General features: G+C 35.5%; 1 protein-coding gene across 4 annotated transcripts in view; it reads left to right on the top strand.

Annotated features, from left to right (window-relative positions):
• The first annotated feature begins 5,929 nt into the window (after positions 1–5,929).
• LOC146138126 (uncharacterized) overlaps positions 5,930–12,110 on the top strand; it is a 54,967-nt gene continuing 48,786 nt past the window's right edge. For 3 of the 4 annotated variants that reach the window (XM_083393568.1, XM_083393567.1, XM_083393569.1), the window contains exons 1-3: positions 7,783–7,953; positions 8,937–9,026; positions 9,165–9,290. In XM_083393568.1, the coding sequence (XP_083249694.1) occupies positions 7,933–7,953; positions 8,937–9,026; positions 9,165–9,290 (237 nt within the window). In that variant the 5' untranslated portion in view covers positions 7,783–7,932. Of the gene's footprint in view, positions 6,690–7,782; positions 7,954–8,936; positions 9,027–9,164; positions 9,291–12,110 lie in introns of those variants that run through there. The other variant, XM_083393565.1, reaches the window with a different exon arrangement.

Here is a 12,110-nt window from a genome sequence, read left to right as displayed (position 1 = left end):
AAACCTGATGTGTCAGTTTTTGTTTGAGTTAATGCTGGGTTAACAGCGGGGGCCATAGGTAAACTATTTGGATTTCCGATAATCATGATTTTGTCAGCTTTATAGGCTATAAATGATGCACGATCCTCCAAACTTAAAAATCACGGCGATAAAAAGCATCCCCCAAAAAAGAATGATGTCGCCGATTTTATTTCTGCTAAAAAAGTACGATTTGATCAGGAAGCGGCGTCACCTGATTTAGGAGTTTAATTAATTAATTCATTCATTGGCTTTAGTCCAATTGAAGTGATTTTTAACAACGTGGTGAAATAAAACAAGTGAAAACACGTTAAACACAATTTTAGTCTTTTTTATAATCGAAGGGGGCCACGAGGATTAAGAGTCTTTCGAAGGGGGCCACGAGGCAAGAAAGGTTGAGAACCACTGGGCTATTCAAAAGTGTTTTGCATTGTTTGTTTATCGTACCTTTTAAGTATTATTTTAGACGTTACATCGTGTCGTACAATCAGCTACCCCTGGAGTTGTCCGTTGGCCGCCAAATCAAGAAATTCATGAACCCTGTTCGCTCTATTGAACACCACGATTCCCATCACGTGCTGTTTCCATATTGCAGAAATGTCCGACGTTCTGCGGTTGCTGGTCGACTCGGATCCTGGGAAGACTTTAAAGAAGAATAGCGCGGCCCAACGAACTGCTCGGAACTTTTTTTGTGTTCCAGGGAGGAGGGAGATGATGTAAAGCAGTGCTTCTTAAACTTTTTTAGTTTCGTTCACCCCTAGCATCTATCTCCAGATTTCATTCACCCTTGTCTCATGATATGATAAAACTATCTCGTCTATATATAACAGCACGAAATGACGTAGATTGTTTCGATTTTTGTTAAGTTCAGCTCAAGCTAAGTTTTACCATTGCAAATCTCCAATTCCTCGAGTTCAGAAATATAAAGCAACAAAAGCACAAAACAAAGTCACCAAATTGTTGTAATTATACTAGGGCTACCATATTTTTAGCACCCAAAAAGACACTTTTTTGCCTGCAAGTAAAACGAAAATAGAATTGTTACGTTTGAGAAATACGTGCCATGAAAATGAAAATAGTGAAGTTTGTTGTCGGTCGCGCGAAGCGCGAAAAAATTAGATTTAATTGAAATTGGCGCTAAACTGTAAAATCAGGAGGCTTTTCGCAAAACATTTGGTCCCCCTGTTGCTAGCCTGTTATCCAATTATATAAAATATGGATAAAAAATAGTTCAAACGGGGGATGAATTTATCGTTTATCTATGAGTTAGAAAAATTATAATTAAATATAGGGCCGTTATACCTTCGATGATATGAAAACATGCAATGGCACTCGATAGAGACTAAAGTGCTCAACAAAGTGAACAAAATTAGATAACAGAAGATTCGCCAATTTGTCTTGGCAGTTTTAATGTTAAAGTTGGCAAAAACAGAGTTTGTACAGCGCTGTAGGAGTGGTGTGTAACCAAAACGAAAACGATACCATTAGAATCATAGCAAAACATTTAAATATTAACTTAGAGCTCGCCTCCCCCCTACGCATTGCTTGGAGTCCCCCTAGAAACCCTTTTTAAACCAACAATTCAGCATCTTTCATTGCTCAAGTATTTTTTGGAAATAAATACAACCTCTTGTTAAAAGTATAAGCAACTAACTCGAAATGAGGACATTTGGGCATTTTTAAGCGTCCTCGGAGGACCATTTAGTTTTATTAAGAAAAGGGGACAAATTCTCCTAAAATAGAACATGGTAGGCCTAACTTATACACTCAGTGCAAACCAACTTAACTATTACAATAAGTAAAAAAAATACCAAAAAACAACAGTTCAGTAGTCGATTTACTTCAGAAAGTTGTTTACTAGTGACTATTGGATGCTCCTGAACTTTCGTTCACCCTTATTCACCCCTTTTGGTTGGTTCACCCCGGCAAATATTTTATTCACCCTGGGGTGAACCATTCACCACTTTAAGAAACACTGATGTAGAGGACCCAGCGTCTGTATTTGTTATTTACTGTGTTCGTTGTGCGTGTGGTAAGGGTCTGTAAACGTTCTTGCGTATTTTCTGTCCCATGCATACTGCTCATTAACTGACGAGTTAATCCCCAACGCCATTCGCTTTTACTGCAGCGTTAGTCGTATCCGAATTCTACTGAAAACCAGTCAACGATGCACTCCTTACTGTTTTTACTACGCTGTAAGCTATTTTTTGAAATTGAACTATACTGAATTATGAGAAAGTACAATAAATCTATAAGCGACCTGACAGTGTGCACTTTGAGATGCAATGACAGTTTGTTAGGTTTCGATATAGTGGAGTTAAGCACCCGATCCGTTAGAAATTAGTGCATTTCTAAGCAAAAAGGTCTACGACAATTGAGGCATCCAATGGCAGAAAAGTCTAGACTTTTAGACCTTGAGGTCCTGGCAATGCACTAATTTGGACTCCCGGCGTAAAGTAGATAAATTGAAAATATTCGTTGAACCTTTACAAAAGATTGCAAAAAGTGTGAGATGGCATTAAAAACACTTGACCCAACCTAACCCAAACGCTAACCCGAACCCTAACCCAAATAATGCGCGTTAATGTAATAATTATTTGAATGCTGGTGAAAAAGCCCAAACTCGGGTGGGCATAAGATAGTTTCTCGTCTATGGTACCATAGGATTGTTGCGTCACAAATTGAGGTATTTGAGCCTGAAGCGTTTATGTAGTTTATTTGGGTTAGGGTGCTGGTTAGCGTTTGGGTTTAGGTAGGTCAAGTATTGCTAAACTTAATCTTTTTAAGCACAAGTCAAATTAGTGCATTGTCCGAGACCTCAAAGTCTAAAAGTCGGACTTTTTGATCCTTTGGATGCACTAATTGTCGTAGACCTTTTTGCTTAGAAATGCACTAATTTCTAACGGATCGGGTGAGTTGAGATAGTACGGTGGTCATGTCTCCCTGTTGAAATATACAGTTGAAAGAAGCTGTAGTTTTGCCTTTTATGTTCAAGACTTACTTGGAACAAATATATACAACGGTTTAAATTTTTTTTTTTATGAAGTAGAGTACTTCTAACACGTGTTTTAGCTTTTAAAATAATACGAGAGTATTTGTTGTTTGTACGTTAACTAGCCATGGTTAATTTTGGCGCTTTTTTAATAACGTACCCGTACGTAAATTCATTTTCGTATTGTTAGTTAGAGATTTTTTAACCTTGTAGCTTTTTCAACAGTGATTTTGTAAATTGTTAAGAGATTCACTGAACTTCTTAAATAATTCCGCGGCACTGGTATAGAATCCTACCGAACACTATTTGGGTTGGGGTGCGGGTTAAGCGTTTGGGTTTGGGTAGGTTAAGCAATATTATTAAATAATATTACTTCACCCATTCTCTCCCAAACACTAATCAACACCCTAACCAAATATTGTGCGTTGCTTTAATAATTGTTTCTACGCTGTGGTAGGATTCTAGTCCAGCGCCCAAATTTGTTAATGAATTCAGGCAAGGCAAGCATGTAGAAAATAGAGATGATGAACTGATGGCTAATATGCATTCAGGCAAGCATGCAGAAATAAATAAAAACTATAATAGATAGACTGATAGTAGTATGGTATATACCTCTTGCTCAGATTGCATTGCCGGCCGTTTTTTAGCGAAAATTATTTGACGTAAAATACATGCTAAAAGCATGCTGATTTCGTCTTCTGCGTGTAATGTTGCCTCAATAGTGTTTTTTAGTCATGAAATGTGGAGTTCTTGGCTTATGCATTGAAGGATTTTAGATTTAGGCCAAAATAATTTGGCATTTAGGATTATGCCAAATGGCTTTGGTTGCTCTCTAAAGGTTTAGGTCTTATTCTGTTATTGTTATTATTATACACATGTTAGGCTTTTTTTTTGCACATTTGTTTTTTATTTACTAAAATATTGGCAATGTTCTTTGCCAGTTTTGTGGAATTCAAAGTAAAATCCCAGAAGATTCTAGATTATTACGTTTTATTTAGGAAATCAAGAATAACTAATCCAGAATATCAAATCCTGGCATATAAAGTATATTTTTTTCTGGGCCTGTCTGCATGCTGTGGAAGGTGCACTGCACACATGATATTTCTTTCAAAGCAATTTGTTTGCACACCTGAATTGGTATATTGTGCACTTAAACTTAGACAAAAAGGTAAATTGTGGTAGAGTTTCCAACGCAAGGTGTGAAAAACATGAAAGGTTGGTGCTACTTTTTGATGGAACTGCGTCCCGCTTTGGTAATTGTCCTGTGCCTTCGCCCCCCCCCTCTAAGAAAACCAATTCGGTATTTGTCAATGACATATTAGTGGGACAACATAAAAAAAATAGTTAAGTGGAGGGTTGGGTATTTGACCAGTGAAGTAAAATCTAGTCAATTACTCGTCAAATAGGTCAAATATTGGTCAAATACTATACACACTATAAAAATACAATTGAAGTTAAAAATAAACCTTGATTTTAACTTTAAATAAATATATAAACGTTTTGGCTTAAGTACCATGGTTTGTAAAACAAAAACAATTATTTTTTGACTATCAATAAGATTTTTTGCAAAACCATGCCAATCTTGCAAGCAATACTATATAGCAGTACTGTAGTAATTTTTACCATTACTACAACCACCAAGTTAAGCCAACAAGTGTATTAACAAAATTTAATAATATGTAAATGCGTCAGTAAAAAAATATTTTTACTCCTCGTCACAACCTTTGTCACTATCTGAATTTTCTAAATCATCACCAGGGTCCACTGGAGACAAGGGAATTGGTTCTTCTAAATTTCCAAGTAGTCTGAGATTGTGGTATACCCCAACTAGTGTTTCCTTTTATGACAAACGCGATTCATCATCTACATCAACGGTTCCCAAACTTTTATAAAAATTTTGCCTGGCGGACCCTTTGCAATTATTTTGATATTTCGCGGCCCTATAAAAGTTTAAGGGTCAGTTGACCCATGTTTCTTGTAGTACACTGGTGCAGTCGCGAACGATTCGTTGGTAGCAGGTAGTTCAGCCTCATATATGCTTTATGATGTCACAAGAGACATCAACAAACACGCTATATTATCGAATAATAAAGCATAACTAAAGACTAAAAATGTTTTAAACATAGTCTAATGTTTAAAAACATTCGTTAATGACTAATGTATAAAAAATTGAAGGCCAACTCTCCTTGCGGACCCTCTGAAACTGTTGTACGGACCCCAGTTGGTCCACAGACCACAGTTTGGGAACCGCTGATCTACATGCATTGTATTTATTCTAAACTAAACAAAATAAATCAACTTTGCTATTACAAACACTTCGTTATTACCACAGAACATGTGCTTGCATCTGGTAAATCCTACGATTTTATATTTGAATTCTTTAAAAAAGTTTCAATCAAGATTATTAAAAACTCAAATCACAAAACAACCTTAAAAATGTTACAACATTTGAATCCAATATGAGTATTTGACCGGTTAAATAAAGTGCGGTCAATTGACTGTATTTGACCGGTCTATTGACAGGCTTGCCAACCCTAGTTAAGTGTAATGTTGGTCGCACAATGCGCGAAAAAAGATGAGTTTTTTTATTGAATCGGCTAAACCAGGGTTCGGCAACCTACAGCCCACGGGCCGGATCCGTCCCACCAATGTAACTCATCCGGCCGCCTTTTTGACAAACAAGACACGAGTCCATTTCAAATACTTTTTGACTATTTTAACTACATAAGTGCAAAATATTTTTGCGCTTCGCGCCAATGATCTTTGCACGTCCGGTTTGTTTATGTTGTGATGCTGTCTTTTTACTAAATCCGCGCTTTTTTACCGTTGGGTTGTGAAAGGCTGCCAAGTGCGTCGCCGACAAACGGAAAACTAATTCAAAAATATTGGACATACATTTTTTTAATTTTGGGCAAAGTAATAAAAACTTGCAAGAAATTTAAAGGAAATGCCTCGCTTGCTTAGCTCGCCGGGTGCGCCCGCACTTAAAAACGTTAACGAACCCTAGTTTAACTATTAAGCTTATCGCGTTTCCTTAAAGTAGTTTTGTTAGTAGTATGGATGATGACGTGTGTCTAAGTTAACATTTCATGAGGCCCGCAGAGACCTTTCTGAGTTTGGTTTTGGCCCGCGACAAGAAAAAGGTTGCCGACCCCTGGGCTAAACAGTAATTCAGGAAGCATTCTCCACATCTTGATTTTTTTTCAAGCTGATTTTGACAAACATGCGAGGGTATTGACGTCACACAAAAGCGCAAAAATTAACCAATGCATTAATCGTGTTTAAAAAGATGTGTCTGCACACACTACAACAGCAGTATCCTATTACAAAAACATTATAGATTTGCATGTATGAAAGTTTGAGTCCCCCTGTTGCTAGCCTGTTATCATTATATAAAATACACATAAAAAATAGTGAGGGTTGATAACTTTTATCTTTTATGTTGCAAAGAATATAAAGATACAACTACTAGTAATACATAGCCATTACTTCAATTATGCGTAAACTTGCAGAATGTTGGCCAAAAGTTGACTTGAGTAAACCGGCAGCACATTTTGTCTCCAGGCCACAACGAGTTTTATGATTGAATGTTACTTTTGCAAACTAACAAGGAAATGGCAAACTTTGTACCTGGCTTTAGATGTTAGCCACTCGCCCAATAACACTTGATTGACACTGGGTAGGTGGAGGTTATTGCCTAGTACTATGTAGCTACATTTGAAGTATTCCTATTGCCTTGTCACAACCACAGGTTTATCCACACTTGTTCATCATGTATGTACAATGTACATTGTACAATTAAATGCCACCTTCTACAATAAACAAAGTAATTATAGCGGTTTCAATTGCCCAACAGAATTGAATTTGATCCAATTTGGCATCCCATATTCTACTTTGAACATCTCTACAAGGGTACATCTCTACCACCTTACCTTGTCCGTAAGGCATAAATTATTGTACATTGCACATTTGCCCATAAGTTAATGGGATTTTATCAACTGACATTACTTTTACTTCTTGTCCTTGTCGATTGTTTTGCACTTAGCCCTGAAGTAGTTTTTTGTTAAGTGTTTCTCTTCTCAGAATACTCTTTTGCCCATATGACAAATTGGAACTTTTAGACCTCAAAAATATCTATTACATTTTTTTGTAATTTTATGCAAGTAAAACTAGTTACAATATTAAATACCACAAAAGATAAGTTTCCATAAAGTTGTTATGTTTGTAAGTTACAGGGAAGCATTAAGTATTTTTTATGTAATGAAACCTTTTTAATTTAAAGGCTGTTAAAAATCTCAGAAAGATTTTGTCACATATTGTTTTTATTCTGTTGTTTTCTTGCTACTCTTTTAATAAGTGTCGACCATTATTACTTTTTTAGACCGATAACGATATTCAATGTTTTGATAAGTTGCAGTAATAAATTTATCCAATTGAACATATAATACAAATTACATTCAGTTTATCTATGTATTCAATAATACAGCCTTTTTTGCGCAGTAACATTTCATGGTGTGCAAAATAGTTAACCGAACATTATGTTAAACCTGTCATCCTTTAAAATAAAAGCAAATAACAATTGTGGAAGTTAAAATTGTAAAATCTTTTTTTTTTAAAGAAAACGCCATATAATATGTTTTATAGAAAATATTGACAAAAATATCGGTCCTAACTTACTGATACCAATTTATATCAGTAGGAATGAAATATAAGCCTATATATTTAAGTCTATCTCTTTAATAAGACTTAAGTTTGAAACCTATGGACATGCTAAGTTTTTAATTTTTGTTAGATTTCTTAATTTCATTTCAGCTAATTTTATCTTTGTTTAATAAAATTGACAAACAAACAAAGTAAATAACCAATTTATTAAAATAGGATATACATGTGAATTGCTACGAAGCCAGAACTAATTTTTAAATATGGATGCAGGATTTTTCAGGGTAAGTAATTTTATTTAACAATATTATGCTATGTTGGGATTTCCAGTGCTAATTAAAAACAAAATCCGTCTTAAAGTTACAGGATTTTTTAATTTGATTATTTGGCAAGGTTTAGACACCCCTAAAATGGAAAATACATTTAAACCTTGTCTTAGTAAAAATGCATACATAGAAGTATGTTTCACCATTTTTGAGGTCAAGTATCCCATTTTGCATCAAGATTTGCGTTGATATTGCAACTATTAGACGAAAAAATATATAGTAGGCCAGGGGGGATACAAAAAGTAAAACCGTTATTGCTGTTAGGTTGCACAGGCAATATTGCACCCGGCATTGAGGAGCCCTTCTGTATTTATCGCTGCCACTTCCTAATTGCTGCTCATTATCATTGTTTCCTGGGGATGTCCACTTGTCATCGAGCCAAGTAATCTCAAACAGGCATTATAACCAAAAAAGACACACAAAGGGGGATGTGACTTTTGCAACTAAACGCTTTTGCATTTTTTTCAACTAAACGGTTTTGCATTTTTCTTAAGTTGATAACTTTAAATATAAAAAATTCACCTTCCCGTCTTTCCTGTTTATATTAACATAAATTTAACCTACTCCTTTAGTTCACACAACACGCAACTTTGCTTTTTTGGGGTATATTATAATTTGCATTCTACACTGTTTTACCAAAACAATGAGCCTGAAAGTTTTATCTTCGGAAAGTCCTAACCTTTTGCGCAATTGCGCAAAAAATGTTACTGGTTGTAAAGTTGCTTTATTTTTTGAATAACTGTGGGTTAAGTAAGCTAAGACTGAAGAGAAAGTAAAAAATAGATTGATAAACAAATGTTTATCTTTTAGAATTTTTATTAACTTGCCCATGCCCAATGGCTCAACTGGCAATGTTCTATGGCGAACCAGTTAAGAAGCACTGTTTTATATAGCTGTGTAAATTGAAAGATCCACTGTTAAAATTGTTAAAACATATGCAGGGTACGAGTGCAGACCAAGACAACAGATTTGCGAATAAGCAAAAAAAGCTTCTAAAATCTTTGAAGTTTGCTGATGGATTGGATATCAAGGTATATAACACCTAATCTTATTTGTAGGAAATTGAATATACCAGGACGTAAATAACTAAATATATCCAGAAATTAAGTGTGGTCAAAGAAAAAAAAACATTTAATTATAACATCAAAGAAACGTTTTATTGTTGTTAGGTTGATATGCGAAAAATAAATATGGAAACAATTAAACCCTGGATATCTCGAAGAATAACAGAAATGCTTGGATTTGAGGATGATGTTGTAATTGCCTATGTATTTAACAGTTTGGAGGAAGAAAGGGTAATAAAACTACTTTCTAAATCGCTGTTTCTAGTATTGAGTTGTACTGAACAGTTTTTGTTTTGTTTGTTGCAATGAAATGTTTTTTGCTGAAAACTTGAGACAACTTTAAAATTAAAATTTAAGTTAATGTTCAAGTAATGCCAAATGGGCAGTAAATATTAGTATAATATAAACTAGAACGTATCATTAAATTTTATTACAAAACATTGGCTACAACTTCAGCTATTCATATTTATAAATCATAGGTTTGACATATGTTAGACTTATGGTGCATGACCTTTTAGCTATTGACCCCCATGCAAACAGTCTATACCAGGGTTGGGCAAATGTATTCAATGGAAGAGCCATTTGCAGAAAATACAAGTACCAGAGAGCCTCAAAATTAATTCCATACAAAAACGGTAACAGGGTTGGGATTACGCACTCGCCCGCTCGCCAATGCGAGTGCAAATCGCTCCGGGCGAGTGCTGATTGACACCCACTCGCCCCAGCGATTGGCTTCGCCGGGAAATTTAACTAGTTGGTGTAGGACAGCTTGTGTTAAGCACCACTGCTAGGCGAAATATTGCCAGTTATTTCCTTAAAAACTAAGGCGCAGATACATTTAACACTACACAAATAATAAGGTTAATCGAAGTCGCGTTCAAAACTTGTAACAAAGATTCTTTGTTCCGTTGTACAAACAATCAAAGACGTCCTTTGCTGCAGTGGTAAATAGTTATGAGGTTTATTGTTTGACCTATACATTGTAAATTTTGAAAAAAAAAATCCAATAGTTAACCCGGTCGAGCGTTGACACTTTTGAAAAAGTTTTTTGGACTTGCTATGTTGGCAGCGTTAAGAATTTTATTTTTCTGTATTTTTTTAATTGTTTGTTTAGAAAATTATAAGCAATTGCTGTAGTTTTTGGTAACATTAAGTTCCAATGCAAATGTCTTATAGTAATATTTGTAAGCAGTGTTTTTTAGATGTTAAGGACCGAAACGTCCCACTGAACACTACGGTATTTTAAAATATTACCTAATTGCGTAACTACTGCTGAGATTTAGCAATTAGTATACAAAAGTATGTTGTTGCGATCTCTTAAAGTTCATAGCGGTCAACCAAGCCAAAGCTTAAAAAATAACTGTCCGTGAATACTTTATATCGCAATTATGTTCAGATACGAATCGAAACTATTGCGGACACCCTTAAAAAATTGAAACGACCCACTATAGGACGTCGCGCAGCACAGAATCTCTGGTGCATATGGTTGTTAACTTTGCAAAAGAATGGTTTAATTGTTAACTTACAATTATTTTGTCATTATTAGCTGCTCAACCAGTAACTATAGTGTTAGGCGAAATGTGGTGTTTTGTTTGTGGCGCGAAGTAACCTGCGGTGAAAGGTCTTCAAGCAAAGAAAAACCAGAAAACAAAAAAAAGAGAGCACAGGGATTTAAATAAAAATGGAAAACAGGCAGGCCGTAGCTACTAAATTGTCGGTGTTAATTTTTTCACTAAAAATTTTAAAAAGTATTTCGGCTAAAAATCATTGTTTTAAGCATAAACTGCTATGGGTCATTAATTTGTTCATCCATGCATGGAAATAAACGACCAGACTTTTATAAAACTAATGTTTGCGTATAGAAACCATAAGAAAGGTTAACGATAACCCAAGAAATGACAGCGCTAGGACGGAAATTTGCAGACTCCATGCAAACATTTTTGGCGAGTGTTATTTTGTCCGGGCAAGTGCTGATTGATAGCCGCTCGCCCGCCTGACGAGTGTAAATTTTGGCTCAGGAACAACCCTGGGTAAATAAAGAACTTCAGCAATATTATCAGAATTGTAATATAACAAAACGATAATAATTAACTAGGGATGTTCAAAGTAGAATCCCAAGGTATTCTAGAATAATAGGTTTCGAATCTAGAACAACGAATCTAGAATAGCGAATCCTAGTATATTTTTATTATATTATTGAACCTCGATTTTGTTTGGGGTAGTGATTAATCTTAATCTACTCTACAGGGCCCACAATCACAGCAATAAATCGCCCAAACAATTTTCTAACATGTGTACATTATAATAAAAAAAAATCTCCCATATGTTTAACATTCTTAACAAAGTTCTGTCATTTGAAGCAGTTCTGTAAACTGTAATATGTCAACTGTCCAGGTTGTTGCCTAAACTTATATTTTTGCCAATAGTGAGTACAATGCAACACTGCACACAGTGTCTTAAGCAATTCGGTCCTGTTTTTTCAAGCATTGTTGGGTCTTAGCCCTTAGGGCTTATTTTTTACTAACGTGATCTGTTATGCAGTCAAATAATGCACTGCAAAGAATACAAAGTTACTATTGACTTAACAAATTCTTGACAATTAAACTGCGCATAACTGCATAACCTCGCTGAATATTGGCCTAAAGTTGACCTTAAGTAACCCTATAGCGGCCAGCACATTTTACAATGTAGTGTTACTTTTGCAACTTAACGCATATAGGGAAATTGCGAACTCCACACCAGACATTACTCATTGATCGCCCGCCCAATAACGCTTGATTGACACTTAATTATTAGACGAACGTTATCGCGAGACGCGGTAATTGGTCGTCCGAAAAAACGCTGACACTGCACTACCAGGTTACATTTAATAGGCAAGCACTGTAAATTGGTCGCCTCAGCGAGAGGCCAATTTACCACACGCGTTTGTGCAATTAGGCGCAACAATCCGTGGTAAAACATTAAATTATATCGGTTCCAATTAGACGAAATAAACGGCAGAATTGGATTCGAATCCAGATGGGATTAGGATTCAATATTCTACTTTGAACA

Source organism: Ascidiella aspersa, chromosome 7 (assembly GCF_963924565.1).
Source record: "Ascidiella aspersa chromosome 7, kaAscAspe10.2, whole genome shotgun sequence".
Lineage (NCBI taxonomy): Eukaryota > Metazoa > Chordata > Ascidiacea > Phlebobranchia > Ascidiidae > Ascidiella > Ascidiella aspersa.
Note: the sequence above shows the minus strand (reverse complement) of the source record. Positions and strands in the feature narration are given on the sequence as shown.